General features: G+C 32.5%; 1 protein-coding gene across 1 annotated transcript in view; it reads left to right on the top strand.

The window, feature by feature from the left end:
• The window catches only part of ADAM10 (ADAM metallopeptidase domain 10), a 110,466-nt gene that overhangs the window by 27,513 nt on the left and 66,635 nt on the right, over nt 1-16,318 (top strand). Inside the window, exon 2 of the mRNA XM_036218396.1 lies at nt 2,919-3,069. Within this exon, the coding sequence (XP_036074289.1) occupies nt 2,919-3,069 (151 nt within the window). The remainder of the gene's footprint in view (nt 1-2,918; nt 3,070-16,318) is intronic.

Below are 16,318 nucleotides of genomic sequence, written 5' to 3'. Positions count from 1 at the left end.
GACAAGGAAGGACCCAGTAATTCCACTTCTGGGTATTTATCCAAAGAAATCCAAAACAACTTTATAGGGACATATGAATCCATATGTTCATTGTAGCATTATTTACAATAGTCCAGATACGGCGATCTGCAACAACATGGATGGACCTAGAGGTTATTGTGCTGAGTGGAGTAAGTCAGAGAAAGACAACTGCATTATGATTTCACTTATATGTGGACTCTAAAGAGCAAAATTTAAAAAATAAACAAAATAGAAGCTCATAGATACAGAGAACATTTTGATGGTTACCAGATGGGTGGAGGCTTGGGAGGATGGGTGAAAAAGGGGAAGGGATTAAGAAGCACAAATTGATAGTTACAAAATAGTCATGAGGGTATAAAGTCTAGCATAGGGAATATAGTTAATAATATTATAATAACAATGCTGTTATTAGGTACTGGATTTATCCAGCGTGATCATGTTATGAATCTGTAATCACTATGTTGTACACCTGAAACTAATATTGTATGCCAGCTTATAATTGAAAAATGAAATATTAAAAAATAATCGTCATTTTAAAACAAAACAGTGATAATGTATTGGGTTTATAAAATACACGTAAGTAAAATATATGATGGCAATAGCCTAAAGGGTAGGAAGAGAAAAATGTAAGTAAACTACTGTGAAGTTCTTACACCTTAAGTGTTATAATACCACTTGATGGTAGGCCAGGATAAGTTAAAAGTATACACTATAAGCCCTGAAGCAACCACTAAAAAAACCAGAGTTTCACTAATAAGCCAATGAGGAGATAAAATGGAATCTTAAAAAAGTGTCCAAAAGAAGAAAAAGGGAACAAAGAACAGATGAGACAAAGAGCAGTAAGTAGCAAGGTGATAGAGTTAGACCTAACCACTTTAATATCCACTTTGAATGTAATGATCTAAATACCCAGTTAAAAGACAGAGATTATCAGATTGTGTGAAAAAGGAAGATCCAACTATTTACTGCTTACAATGAAGTCACTTTAAATATAAAGACACAAATATGTCATAACTAGAAGGATGGAAAAAAATATACCATGCAGGTAAAAAAAAGAATGACTATGTTAATATCAGACAAAGTAGATTTTAGAACATAGAATGTTACAAAGAATAAAGATCATTTGATAATGATAAAGGAGTGAATCCAAAAGGCATAATAATTATTAACATTTATACATATAACAACAGCTTCAAAAATCAGTGAAACAAAGAACAAGAAGAAATAGCAAAGTCCCAATCATAAAAGATTTCAATACCCTTCTCTCAATAATAGAATAGGTAGATATAAAATCAGGATAGAGAAGACTCGAATTAACCAACTTGACTTTGTTAACTCCATAAGAACAGAGGTTGACATTTCTAGAACACTCACCTATTAACAGCAGAATACACATTCTTTTCAAGTGCACAAGAAATATTTGCAAAGATAGACTATATTCTGCATCATCAAATAGTCTCAGTGTGTTGAAAAGGATTGATGTCATACAAATATATATTCTGACTTAGTGGAATTGAATTAGAAGTCATTGACAGAAAGCTAACTGAAAAATCCTCAGTATTTGGAAACTAACAAACAGACTTCTAAATAGCACATGGGTCATAGAAGAAATCAAAGGGGGAAAAAAGTATATTGAACACAGTAAAATAGTAAATCAGCAGAATCTGTGAGATAAGTATTGAGACATTTATAGCACTAAAAACCTGGATTAGAAAAGAAATGTCTTGAATCAATGACCTCATCTTATGAAACTAAAGAAAGAAAAGCAATTAAACTCAAAGTAAGCAGAAGATATAATGAAGACCAAAGTGAAAATCAACAAAACGGAAAATGAATAATGAAGGAAAATGAAAAGGAAATCAAAGTTGGTTCTTTTGAGAAGAGCATCAAAATCAATAAATCTCTGGCTATGTTCCTGATCAGGAACAAGAGAGAGAATATGTGGATTCCCAATGAGAGAGGTAGTTTCACTACAGATTCAAAAGATACAAAAAACATCATAAGGGAATAATATGAACAGCTTTATTTACCTAACTTCAACAACTTGGGTAAAATGGACAAATTCCTACCAAAGCTGACTCAATTAAGTAGATAACCTGGATAGCTCTGCAACTTTATTGAAATTGAAATTATAGTTGTTATATAGCATATATATAATACATATAAATCTGTATTGAAGTAGAAATTGTAGTTTATAACCTTTTCACAAAGAAAAGGCCAAGATTGCTTTACTGGTGAATTCTACCGAACACTTGAGGAAATAATACCAATTCTACATAAATTTGTCCAGAAAATTGAAGAAGAGGTAATAACTTTTGAACTCATTTTTTACCCTGATATCAAAACTGGACAAAAGACAGTAAGTACAAGAAAAGAAAACTACAGACCAATGTCTCTCATGAATATAAATAAAAATTTTAAATTAGAGCAAATTGAATCCAACAGTATTATAAAAGAATAAATACACCATGACCAAGTGGGATTTATTTCAGTAATGAAAGATTGGTTTAACGTTAGAAAATTAGTCAATTTAATATGCTGTATTAATAAACTAAAAAAAAAACACAATATCATCATCTTCATAGATATTGAAAGATCAGGTGACAAAAGCCAACAGTTGTTTCTGATAGTTTCCATCAGCAAGTATGAGTAGAAGAGAACATCCTTAGCCTGATAAAAGACATCTATGACAAATCTGTGGCTAACATCCAAACTTTTGTGTATGGTTGAAATTCCTATTACTAGTAAATTTTTAAAAAAATATATGTGAAAATAAAGTATTAAAGTCAGTTAGAAAATTTTCACATATATTTGTAGATATTGGAATATAAATAGAATCATATTAGAACTAGAATGGGCCTTCAAGATGATACTAATTCAAACTTTATTTTTCATAGGTCAGTATGGAAATCCTTTAACTAAATACATTAGACATTATGAAGGATTATCTTATGATGTGGATTCATTTCACCAAAAACACCAGCGTGCCAAAAGAGCAGTCTCACATGAGGACCAGTTTTTACGACTAGATTTCCATGCTCATGGAAGGTAAGTAAATTTATTGCTGACTGTTTTTGAAGTTCTCCTCTAGTCAATCGAAGTTAAAATAAGAAATTTATACCCTTAATTTTCCTTCTTTAAATGGAAAAGTTCCCATTTAGAAATTCAGCTTACATTGGAATTTGGTATCTACATTAAAAAATATTTTTTTAAAAAATGGATTGGCCTTTTTATATTGTTAAGGAGACAATCATTTAAATATTTTTAAATTTATGAATCAGATCCTCTATTGTATTAGAGGAAATGTCTTTAAAGAAGATTTTATTTATAGTTTTTCACTACTTTTTTATGTTTTACGGGCAGTGTATCTGTCTTCTGATACTAACAGCGAAGGTAGCTTGTTTACCATTGAATAAGTCATTTAATATCTCATTAACTCAATTTTTTCAGCTCTGAAATGACAACTTGTATATAGATTGCCTACTACACTGCTCAATTCTCAGAATTGTTAAGGGATAAAGAACAAGGAGCCAGGGGACAGAGGTAGAAATCACATTTATTTAGTGCCTGTTGTGTTCCAGGTACATAGATGCTTTGTGTGCATTTATTAATTTAATCTCTCAACACCCAAACAAGTTACGTATCTTTTAATATTCAAGGAAACTAAGGCTCAAAGAAATGGATGTCTTTAAAATAATATAGCACAAATTTGACTCAGACCTGGCTGACTCAAACCCTATATTTTTATCTTTCTGTCTGTTACAGGTATTATTTAGATACAAAAATCTTATTCTTCGTCAGACACTCTAACTTGTCTGTTGTAATTAGTAAATCTCTTCCTTTCGTACTTTTTCTACTGGAGCAATCCTGATTTATTATTCACCTCCTAATAGATTTCCCAGCTTCCATGCCATTTATCATTAAAGCTATCCTATGTACTACTACAAGAGGGCTCTTCCTTGAATGCTTCCTTTTTTCTGTCAGCTTATTGCTCTAGTCTTCAATTAATGATTGTTAGCCATATTTCTTAACTTGGCTTTCAAGAGTCTCTATAAATTAATTCTAGTCTATTATTTAACTTTACTTCACTTCCTAACATTGTGTTTCACCCAGAATGACCTTCTGATTGCCAATTAAACTGTGTATAGTTTATTCTCTGTGTCATTTATCCTAAATAAATTCTCATCATCTTTTAAAGTGCAATTCGAGTTCTACTACTTTGAAGCTTTATCTGCATCTTCCTCTGAACTTATAAGTTACTTATCTGTATCATTGGCATTATATTCATTCTCTCTTTTCATGTGTGTGTTTCTTGTTTATTTTTCTATTACTCTGTTTTTATTTTTCACAGGCAGGCAACCTGGCTGTTATTTACTATGTCCGTTATTTGTACGTGCAGTGCAGATGCTTAAGAAAGATTTGAATGGATGAAAAATCAGATAATAAGAAATGCTATGAAATAATTTGTACACGGAAATAAATGTATTACTTAACTTATTTTCCATATTATAAAGTAATGACCATTTTAGAAAAAAGTACATACTTAAGTTATAAAATCTCATACTTTGGTTTGAAGGAGGGAAAAAAGATTCATTCATGGTCTCTTTTATGGATAAAATTTTTAGTGACCCTTAACTTGAGATAATTTATAATTACCCATTCTTTATTAGTACCATGAAATAATATGCTATCAGTAAGTCTCCGTAAGGTTTTAGCGACCATCTTAAAATAAATTTAACACTACATTCCAAATATGGTGTGACAGCCAAAAGGAAAAATTCAGATTCTAGCTACCTTCGGTTGAGTACCATGTTTCTATTACATCATTAGATTTTTGTTAGATCTATCACATAATTCATATTGAACATGTAGCAAAACCTTCCTTTTTTTTTTTTTTTTTTTTTTTTACCTGTGTGTGTGAGTCAATGAGATGGAAAGAGCAAGTGTGTGAGTGAGTGCATGCTGTTATTTAGTTATCCAAAAATATTTATTGAGTGCTAGGTGAAAGTTACCTAGTTTAGGCTGTTGGTGATACAAACATAAATCAACCATAGATCTAAAGGAGCAGCAAGTTGTACATAAATCGTTGTATAAGAGGAAAATAATGATATCATGCTTTACTGATAAAATGCTATAGCTGTTCAAAGGATGGAGAACTTACTTCTGAGGCCCTAAGCAAAGGGCTTGGAATCTGGAGATCTCATGCTCTGTGTAAGTGATCATCTTAGGTACTTTCAACAAATATGTTTAATTAACTATACATACACACACATCACATAGGCTCATATATACACACATATATATTACATTTTCTAGAATAGATCCAAATTCACATTTTTTATTTTGTCTCAGTTCTTATACTTGTGTATTCACACTGTCTCAGAATTTGTGCCCTTAAACATAATCCTTGTAACAACCTTCCAACATCCCTTTCTTTGGAATAGACCTGCAAAATGACTTGGGTGATATGATTACACACTTCTTGCTAAGACTCTCCTTTTCCTTCACCATATGCAAAAAGTTAGTTTTGGTACATTGCAACCCCTCCTAAACAGGATTTGCATCTGTGCGCAAATTTTGGTTCTTTGGTTAATAACAATTTGTAATACAAATGAAAAGTGATTATGATAAAGCAGCATGTGTTGATTGGAAGACTGAGCTTTATGAATATAGTTTTGAGCAAGACTTTGAGCTATGGTTAGCTGTAGCCCAACTTATAGAATATATACTAATCTTGTATATTGTGGCTAGACTTCTAATATAATTTTAATCTTTTAAAAAATATCAAGTAGCGATTTGTTACTCCTGATCATATAGTGCAGATTAGTCCCCTAGAATCAGATCAGTATACTTGAATAAATTACAGAATTCAGTAAATACTGTGCAAAGAGTAATATACTTGAAAAGGGTTCTGCTTATTTAGACAATTATGACTTGTATTTCTGGGTGCTAGCACAGCCTCTGTGGTGTGTATGTATGTGTTTGTGTGTATGTGCATGCACGCCTGCACACCTGCACACACATTTCAGTAATAAAGTCATCTTTTGTGCTGTTTCATGCCTAAGCTTCAGGCTGACTTCCAGATTTCCTTAAGACGAAAGGGTGTATCACATCCCAGGTTTACAGATGTTAATGTCACATGAAGAAATGTCAGAATTCTTTAGCCCAAAGTCTATTCTTAAGAATTCCATGAAAAACTATTGCTCTTGAAATACAATTTAAAGTTGTTTGAAGATAAAAGTATCGTGTGAGGCAGTGCTATAGTTATTGAGGAAAGATAGGTATTTTGAAACATACTTTAGTTATATTCATTAGAATATTGAAATATTTTGATAATAAATACTAGGGTAAAAAAATACTTAGCTTTGCTGAGAAATTAAGAACGTTTTCTCAATTTTAGAAATTACTTCATTTGGATAAATTCTGATAAATAGAATGCTTGAGTTATTACTGAGAGCATTGCCCTGAGAGCATTACTTTTCTTCTCTACTTACTTTGCAATAAGTATGTCTATTGTGGCATTTATTAATTTTATCATAACTTTGTTTACATGCATATGTCTTCTGTTCTTAGTGAACTTGAGTTGTATTCACCTTTTTTACATTTATGGTGGTCATTTAAGTTATATTGAATGAGTGAATGAATGAAACATTACGAAGGGAATACAACATTTATAAGCATAGAGGGCTGACAGGGGGAGTATAACTGATACTTTTGTTTAGATCTGGCCCTAAACAAAAAGAGTTGCTTATGGCATATTTGGTTTGATGGATAATGTACACTAAAATAGTAGGAAATCGATTTTCAGCTTAAGTATTATATAGTTCGGAATATCTCATCCTCTTTAGCAATTGTTCTTAATCAGTAAGTAGTAGGCAGATTTATCATATTATAGGATGCAGGATTTTAAAAATAATTGTGGAAAATTTATTCTTTCTCAGTTCTTTTGTTCACGTGAAAATATGTGATATACCAGGGACTGTTGTGATTCCTTTCCCTTACTCTTCTTTGATACTAGTAAATAACATGTCGTATTCTGCCATTTCTGGCTCAGGTGTCATGTGTTTTAGGCTTGTATACTACCAATAACAATTTCATTAGGAATTTTGCTTATGTGACTTTCAGAAACTGCAAATTTTATATTGTCTAAGTCTTGGTTCTATATAATAGGATGGAATATCACTATGGTCCTTTATTGATCTAAATGAAAGTTTAAGATAAATATCTCTTGGATTTATCCAAGAGTGTTAGGACAGCAGGAGAAAAACTTTATTGCAAGATTGTAGAGTAGTGAAGTTCATACTGAAATTTTAATGTATATATATTTTAATTTATGCCTTTTGTTGGCAACTGTTGTTAAAGAGAAGCAGAAAAGATCATCCCACTATTCCTCCTTCCTAATAGAACTTCTGTAAATTTTCTGAAATACTGTTTCATAGTTGTATTTTTTAAAAAATAAGTAGAAAGAATATCTGAGAATCCTGATATATAATACAGTTTATCTTTTTAGTAGGAAATATGTATATACTCTTATATTGAATTATGTTTTTTCTTGTGTGTATATACAATTTTAAACTTTTTCCTTCATATTTTGTTTTCCAAATTAAGTACTCTTGGGCAGTCATCTTGTTTTTATTTTCTGAACTTCTCACCATTTTGCTAACTTTACTACCTTTTATAGATTTGGTGTTCACAACTACCAACTTTGCATTTGAGTGGGAACCCACTTAGTAAAGAAACTTGTGATTTTATAGGAAGAAAAATACAGATATTGAAACAGTCAGAAACTGGGTAGAGAAAGTACTGTGATAATTCACAGGCTGAACAGAGTTTCCTTCTGACTTGACATTAGTTACCTAGAGATTCCTTCTGAGCCTCAGTTTCCCCATTAGTAAAACCTTGACTTTTGGGCAAGATAATGTTTAGGCCCCTTCTGGCTTTAAAATTCTGCAAATAGTAACACCCAAGTAACTAAACTTAAAAAAAATCAAAACGCTATCTAGACAGTAATAAACTTTTTTTCCTGCCTTTGTGTCTAATTATTTGGATATAAAATCAGTTAATCAAAAATTGTTTCTACCGAATATGTGATCTATATATAGTATAGAAGATACCACAATTTTTTCTTAAAGTACAATATGATGTTTTGGAGAACTTACATGTTGTTTTTTTCCTAATTTTTACAGGATAATTCTTCCTATAGCCTTTTTAGAAAAAATTGTTTAAAAGAAACGATCAGACATTTGATTAAAGTTTTCTTTGCGGTTTGAACTCAAGTTCTCCCTTTTCCTAAAATATGATGGTATCAAGAATGTGGCCCACATAACCTGTAGAAGGCATAGATATGTCGTCTGATTGATCTGACTGTAGTTGGATTAGTCTGGAAATGTCTTAAGCTTTATCTTTGTCATATCATGGGTGGGGTAGCAGAAACTTAGGATACAATTAACTTCATAGACAGGCCAGCACAATTTGAGAAACAGAAGTAAGAGTCTAGGAAGCACAAATGGATGCCAGCTCACAAAGAGGAGCAGCAGAATAAATTGAATTGTGTAAAAATGCCATTGTTATGGATGTGGAAAAACAAAATTTTGAAAAATACTGATTTGGTATTGAAATCTCTTTCAATAAATTTTGAGCAAAAATTCCTGAAGGAAAATAGTATTTATTTAGTACCTAGTTTATGTCAGGTACAGTGTCCTTTAGCATATATTATTAAATATATTTCACATTGCTCTTTGCCTCAGCTGTATATTTTCTAAGATGTGATATTCTTTATTTTTGCCTAATTCGTCTTTACACAGAAATTAAAAGCCTACAAATATGTTTTAAAAAAATTTGAAGGGACACTGGCTACTTCAATTACTGAATTATAACAACAAGTAAGAGCCATATTTTGTTCATGTTAATTTTGTATTTAAGAATCTAAATTGAGAGTTGATGTTTGCTGAGCTTAGCTTCTTAGATATGATATTAACATGAGATTTTTAAATTTTATATATTTTTAAGTATTAATTAGGTATTATGTGGAAGAGATGGAATTATTAAAAAAGAAAAAAAAAAATCCTTAAACCAAGCTTCCTCTCCCCTGTTTTGAAAATGGAATAGAAGAGTGTAAAAGTTTTTCCAACTATTTTTAGTTCTTTGGTTACATCGATTCTTCTAAATGTCGATCTAAAACAGTCTGTATCTGATAACATATTTAATGTCAGAGTTTCTAGAATTGGTGACCTAGACAGTAAATGTCAGAAATTAGGTAAATACTTAGTAGAAAGCCCATCCATCATTTTCCCCAATTATAAGTTATATTTCATACTAAAATGTTGCATGTTGCAGTTGGGTCTTTTATGAGATGAGCACTAGCTAAGGTTTAATTAGGATTCATAGCCACTTTTTTTTTTTCTTCAAGTGATTAAGCTTCATGTAAGTTGTTGAACTATTTTTTAAAAAGTATAGCAAGAATTTTTTTTATGACTAAAGGTTATTTAAATATTCTATTTCATGATATCTGAAAATCCTAGAACTGTATCGAATGGATATGTTTCACTTATCAATTTTATAATATTCTTGTTTATATTGTTTTATTAAGCATCAGTGAAATCTTGTATAGTAATATATTTTTAAACAGATAAATATGTTTAAAAACTTGTTCATAATTATATATAAAGTTTTTTTTTGAAATAGCGTCTGAGTACTGAGATTCCGTACTTGATTGTATCATAACCTCTTCTCTGATTTTTTGGAGCCTTCTCTTCTTTGGGTTGACAGATATTTTTGATACTGTACATAGGGATAAAATTAAGTTGTTAATTTGCATGTATCTCTGAAATCTTAAATTATAATTACTCTTCTCTAGTTAAGTTCCAAAACAGTCTGTACTGGGAGAATAATACTGAACTGACAAATATAAACACAAAGTCTAGCATATAAAAACTCACATGAATATAAAAATATGATGGTATGGTACAAGTAGTTGCATTATATAGCAGTATTCATTGTTTTTTTTTTTTTTTTTAAGAAACTGTAAACCATAAAGTGTGTTAAATAGACTTTTAATCTCTAGATGAACACATGTTGTGCATTTCCTTTACTTTAATTTTATATGAACTATAAGAGATGTTTCAGTAGCTTTAACATGCCGTATTTTACTAATTTTATATTTTAATTTATTTTAACTCTTTTATTGTTTTACATATTTATTAAGCATTTAATATATTCCAGGCACCTTAGTAGTCATCAGGAATAGAGTAGCTGAACAAGACAGGTTCTTGCTGTTGGTGGAGTTTTTGGACTCACAAGAAAGACAAGTATTAGATTAGGGATGACAGCTGTGACTGTTGTTAAAAAAGGAATGTTCAGAAGATTGCTATGGGAGTACAAGAGGATGCATCTTGTCCGGACATCTGGGAATGGCACTCTTGGGAAATGGTGTTTAAACTGCTACTGGAAGGATGACGGAGGAAGGAGTTGGTTAGGCAAAAAAGGGGAAGAAATGTATCCTAGATAGAGGAAACAGCATGTGCAGAGATATTGAGATGAGAAATGGCATATTCATAGAGTTGAAGGAATTTCATTATGACTGGTGCTTAAAAGTGTGAGGAAGAAAGGTTTTAAATGAGGCTGTAGATGTAAGCAGGAGCCAGATCTGTTAGAGTTTATGTAAGTCATGGTGACATTTTTTTATTTAGCTGTGGAAAGTTTTTAAAGGCATGTAACTTTACGAGCTTTGAAAAGTCCAGTCTGACTGTGAATGAATAGTTTGGAAGGGAATAAGACTGAATGCATTGAGGCTGCTAGTTAGGAGGCAGTTGTACTAATCCTCATGGGAGGTGGTAGCCTGGATTAAGGTGGTACTAGAAGTTCTGAAGGAGAGTGAATAGGTTTGAGAAATAGTTTGAGGGCAGAATTTACGGACTTGGTTGATATGTAGGAGGTATAAAGAGAAGGAGTCAAGAATGACTTTTCTGATTTGAGCAGGCAAAAGGTAACCAAGACCATATACTGAGGTAGGGAATATTGGAAAAGCTGTAAATTTGAGAAGAAATCGTAAGTTCAGTTTTGGATATGTTCTGTGAAGTTAAGTTCATGAGGAGGGCCTAGGAGACAGCCCTAAATGTCAACATTTGAAGAGTTAGGTGCAGAAGGGGGTGTAAACATTGCAGAGTGGCAAGAAAAGTAGAAGGGCTGGGAGCATAGTATCCTAGAATTCAAGGAAATGAGTGTTTCAAGAAGGGGAATGGTCAGTTGCTGCTTCTTGCTCTTGTCATGCCGAATATTAGCAATATTCATAGTTCATGTTTCTTATCCTTTAAATTTCTCTAGTTCTGTTTGATCTTGCTGGATCTAATTACACTAAGTAGTCCAGATTTGGACACTTGATAGTCACGTATAAGGGTAAAGAAATAACATTTTTGTTCTAATTTCTAATGAATCATGATATTTTGGTTATGAGAACATATTGGGCCAGTATCTTTGAGGAACCATCGCTGCTAATTGTGTGGTGATTGATTGCAAAGACCCAGTTGTCATTTGAGTATAGCTTGGCTAATTTTTTCCTTAATATATGATGTACAAACAGATTTTATTTGCCCATAGTAAAGCTGTTCTGGCCATATACCTGACTCCCAAAATCTTATGTTTCAGTTTCACAAATAATTTACTCTCACCTGTCAAACTGAGTGAGCCTTTCACAAGTTTATTTTCAGAGACTTTAGAGGTCACTTTGTCCATCTTAATATTGAGTAATGTTTCTGAGACATGGTCATTCAACTTCATTTGTATGTGTTTAAAGTCCCCAAAATAGGAGATTTTACCTAACTATACTTTCTGTGAGCATTTAAGAATCTGCTTTATTAAAACATTTGCTTATTTTATGCTGGTTTTTTTTTTCTTTTCTTGTTTTAATAAACTATAAAGTGATAAGATGGTGGTTGGTGGGTGTCTTCTTTCTAATTCTTGTCACTTCATCATCAACCATGACTTCATAACTATTCATATCTATTTGTAGTGTATCAGTATCAAGTCTAGAGTAGAAGTTCTTTTTCTTCTGGAAGTTGAGATTATCTCAAGACAAATCAAAAAGCTATCAAACACTTTGCTATAGCAGAACAGCAGTACCTCAGCTTTATATGAAATTTAAGTGGGAGGGAGACTGAGGATAAGAAGTGAATAATAGTACTCACTTATCCACAGGGAAAGAGACCAGAACTACTTTGATTAGCCACAGCTGGATGGATGGAGCCTGGGAGTGGAACTTGGAGGAGGAGTTTGGATCCTCAAGCCTTCCTGGATGTGGAAAAGTAGCAGGAGCAGGAAAATGTGGATGGGAGTGGACTAATTGAGGAGATTAGGGAAGAGGTTATAGGTTTTATCTTTAAAAAAGATCTGAAATGATGAGAGTGTATGGCAGACGGGCAAGTTCCCCTCCCATTACTCACTACCTCCCTAAAGGGCGTAGGGAATACTGTAGTTTGAAAGGATATAATCATAGAGGAGTTTTAGAGAGAGATTACCACATAGAGAATAACGTGCTAGCTGCCTGAACACATCTTCATTAATTCAACAGAGGTTTTCGAGTCTCTTCTGTGTGCTAGATTCTGTTCTTCTACCTTAGCTCTCTCTCTCCTCCTTCTTTATACCACTGTAGACCCAGTGATTTTTCTCCAGTACACAGTGCATGCCTTTGAACTTGTAGTTCCTCTGCCTGAAACCCTTCCCCATCTTCACTCCATTACCACACAGCTCTTGCTCCTTCACTTCATTCAAATCTTTGATCAAATGTCATCTATTCAGAGAAATCTTTCCGACCACTCTTTGTAAACTAGTATCCTTCTTTCCTCTTACCACTCTGTATTTTATCCTGCTTTGTTTTTCTTAGTAGTGTTCATCACTACAAGACCAAATTCCTTCCTTCCTCCCATCCTACCTTCCTTCCTCTCTACTCACTAACCATATGTAAACTACAGTGTGATCTGTGAATTGTGTTTTTCATGCCTGTATTCCCCTGGCTTAGCACTGTGTTTGCCCTAGTAAGTGCTCAGTCAATATTTTTGGAATGAAGGAAGAGCGTACAGTCAAGTTCATGGTTCTGCTCATGTTCTTTGGATCTACACTGCCAGTTTTTCTTTTTTCATTGCTTTCTTTTAGATTCCCTTCCATTGATGTGTTCTTCTTTTACATATAACAGTACTATTGATTACACTTTTTAAGTTAATCATTCATTTTTGTCTTTCACTAGAAAGATGTCTTATATTTGGCTATTCTGGAGCTCCCTAAGGAGGGGACTATATCTTGGTATGGTAGAGAGATTATTGGTTATCTAATTGAAGACTTTAGTTTAGACTCAAGCTCGGATTTTATTTATGTGATTTTGGTCAAGTTAATGTTCTCTGATTTGTGAAATTAGAAAATTTAGGTGATCTTTATAGTTTTATAAATTTGATTTGCATTAAATATATGAATAATTGAAGTTGTACTCTACTGTTAAATCTTGTCATTGTTTCAGTGTTATATATAGTAGTTTTGCTTGCTATGTGTTTAGTTACATAAAATCAGAAAGTATTTATAGAAACCTGTTTTTCTTCTCTCCAATAGATAAATTAACTTATTCTATAATCATGGATAATTCATGTGATCATGTGTTCTGTTACCGTGCAATTGTGGCAGATTCTTCCTCTTAGCTCTCCTTTGTGTGGAAAAGACACTGACAATCTACTGTCTTTTTTCACAGGGTAAACCTACTCACTCTAGCTTAGGTTAGTTTCACTTTTATCTTCCTTGGGGACTCTTGAGGATTTTCGTTTATATATTTTTGCTTATTGAAGTAATTTTATCTACCTTAGGGCCATTAGTTAAGCCTGGAACTAATGTTTTTTGAACTGTTGAGCACTAGAATTTCTGTGGAGGATGCTCAGGTACTGTCTAGTGGGGTGCACATGGTCTGAGTCTCCCCTTTCTCCTTTTACAATATGTTCTATTTTATCCCCTTTCCTCCCTTTTAAAATATCGGTTTCTTTAAGATAATTTGAAAAAAGGACGTCTGTGTTTCAAGAAGTTTATTAGTGGAAGTAAACTAGATATTTGACTTGTAGTGATATTTAATATGAATATCAGCAACTTATCTTAAAAAATAATTTGAATGTGAGGCTCAGGCATCTTCATTAAGAGGAAGGTGAAGGAAAAGAACATCTAGAGATATCAGGAATACCCTATCAAGTACAGTTTTGTTTCTGGGAATCACTATTCCAGGCCTACCATAGACCTGTTCCATTTAGACATGATAGGCCTCTATTCATGAAGACAGTCCTGGTCTCTGGGACTGCTGGATTACACTAACATACTTTAAAGCAAGATTTTTGCTCCCAAGTTTCTTTCCTGTGTTACTGAGGTACTTCATTAGTAGAGGCTTTTGGTCTAAATAGGACTGCAGTTTAAGGGATACACTCTTATCTATTGCTGTTTTCTTCTGAGAATCAGAGCCATATTGTCATTAGCCAAAATAGTTGTATGGGAAAAGGCAACTCCTTTTTACTTCGTTTTCTTACTATTCCAACCGTTCTTATCTATAGAAAGGCACCTCTTTATATAAAGATGTAGAAGGTATTATCACCTCCCAGGAACTTAAAAATCATATCCTAACGTAATTTATTTTGTTGATCTGTACCAAAGGTGGTTCTGGTACTACTATCATTTGTTTACTTTAGATGTAAATTGCTTTTCTAAAGTCTAAGAAAGGAAATGAGCATTTTTACCACATGGTACAACTGCATCTTTAGAGCACTGAGGCTGGAAAATTGGAATTTAGTCTATTTTTTTTCAAACTGCTGTCATTCATTAACTGATTTAAAGCCAAAAAGAATTATAATAAAAGTACTATACTCAAGATGAGAGACAAAATACTATTGATCCTTAGAATCAATATAGTGGTAAATCTAAGGGTAGAAAAACAGTCTCAACGCAAATTGTGTTCTTTACACAAAATATTTTCTTACCACCTTGAAGGAAATCTAAAGTTTATCTTTGATGATAGTGTACCATATTATAATAATAAAAAAAGAGAATGAAACCTACTTAAAGAAACAGTAAAAGGAGACAGAGTTTAGCGTTAGCTTTGAAAGTGACTCAAGAATTAATAAAGAGAATTTCTTCAGGTGGTGATGTAAAGAACAGTTTTCAAGTGCAAGTCAAATAAGGTTAAATTCTCATTTCTATATCTTATTTGCATTTGTTTAGATTTTAAAAGGTGAATTGTTGGTGGAGACTGATAATTAAGACCACTAAAACACTCAGCATATGTTAGCTTGACTTTTTTAATCACATGCTTGAGACGCATTTGTGGTATGGAAGATGAATATGCAGCAACCAAATACTGGGGTTCTAGTCTTAACTCTAGTCTTGTGACCTTGAGTCATACCCTTTTACAAAAATATCTATCATACCTTTTTTGAAATGTTACTGTGAGGATAAAATAGAGCAATATATGTGAAAGTGCTAAAAATCATAAACCTATATAACTTTCTCAAGAATGTTACATAATCTCATCATTATCATCACAATTTCACTGTGTCATCCAAATCTCTTAGGGCTTTACCACTAAGAAAGGTATCTCTGGCTATACAATTATATTTTTTACTTAAGCTTTTTGTAATACAATGATTTAAAAACTGCATTTGTTTATTTCTACTGTAAAGTTACTATTTTAACCATTTTTAAAGGTTTTTATTAGAACAGAGCTAACATACAATATTATGTTAGTTTCAGGTGTACACCATATTTATTCACCATTTATATACCAAAAGAAGGGACCACCATAAATCTGGCAGCCATCTGACACCATACAGTGCTATCACAATATTATTGACTGTATTCCCTATGCTGTACATCACAACCTCATGACTTACTTGTTTTTTATCTGGAAATTTGAACCTCCTCCCCTCTCCTCCCCCTTTTTTGATTTTTCAATTACAGTTGATATTCAATATAATTTGATATTAGTTTCAGGTGTATAGCATAGTGGTTAGTCATTTATATAATTTACAAAGTAATCTCCCTGACTAGTCTAGTACCCATCTAGCACTATACATAGTTTTTACCATATTGTTGACTATATGCCTTATGTTTTACTTTACATCCCCATGACAGTTTTGTAACTACCAATTTTACTTCTTAATTCCTTCACCTTTTTTACCCCAACCCCCAAGCCTTCTCTTATCTGGCAGCCATCTTGTTCCTTGCATCTGTGAATCTGTTTCTATTTTGTTTATTTTGTTCTTTAGATTCCATATATAAGTGAGATCAA

Source organism: Rousettus aegyptiacus, unplaced genomic scaffold (genome assembly GCF_014176215.1).
Source record: "Rousettus aegyptiacus isolate mRouAeg1 unplaced genomic scaffold, mRouAeg1.p scaffold_m13_p_3, whole genome shotgun sequence".
NCBI classification, from domain to species: Eukaryota; Metazoa; Chordata; class Mammalia; order Chiroptera; family Pteropodidae; genus Rousettus; species Rousettus aegyptiacus.
This window is presented reverse-complemented; position numbering and strand designations above follow the sequence as displayed.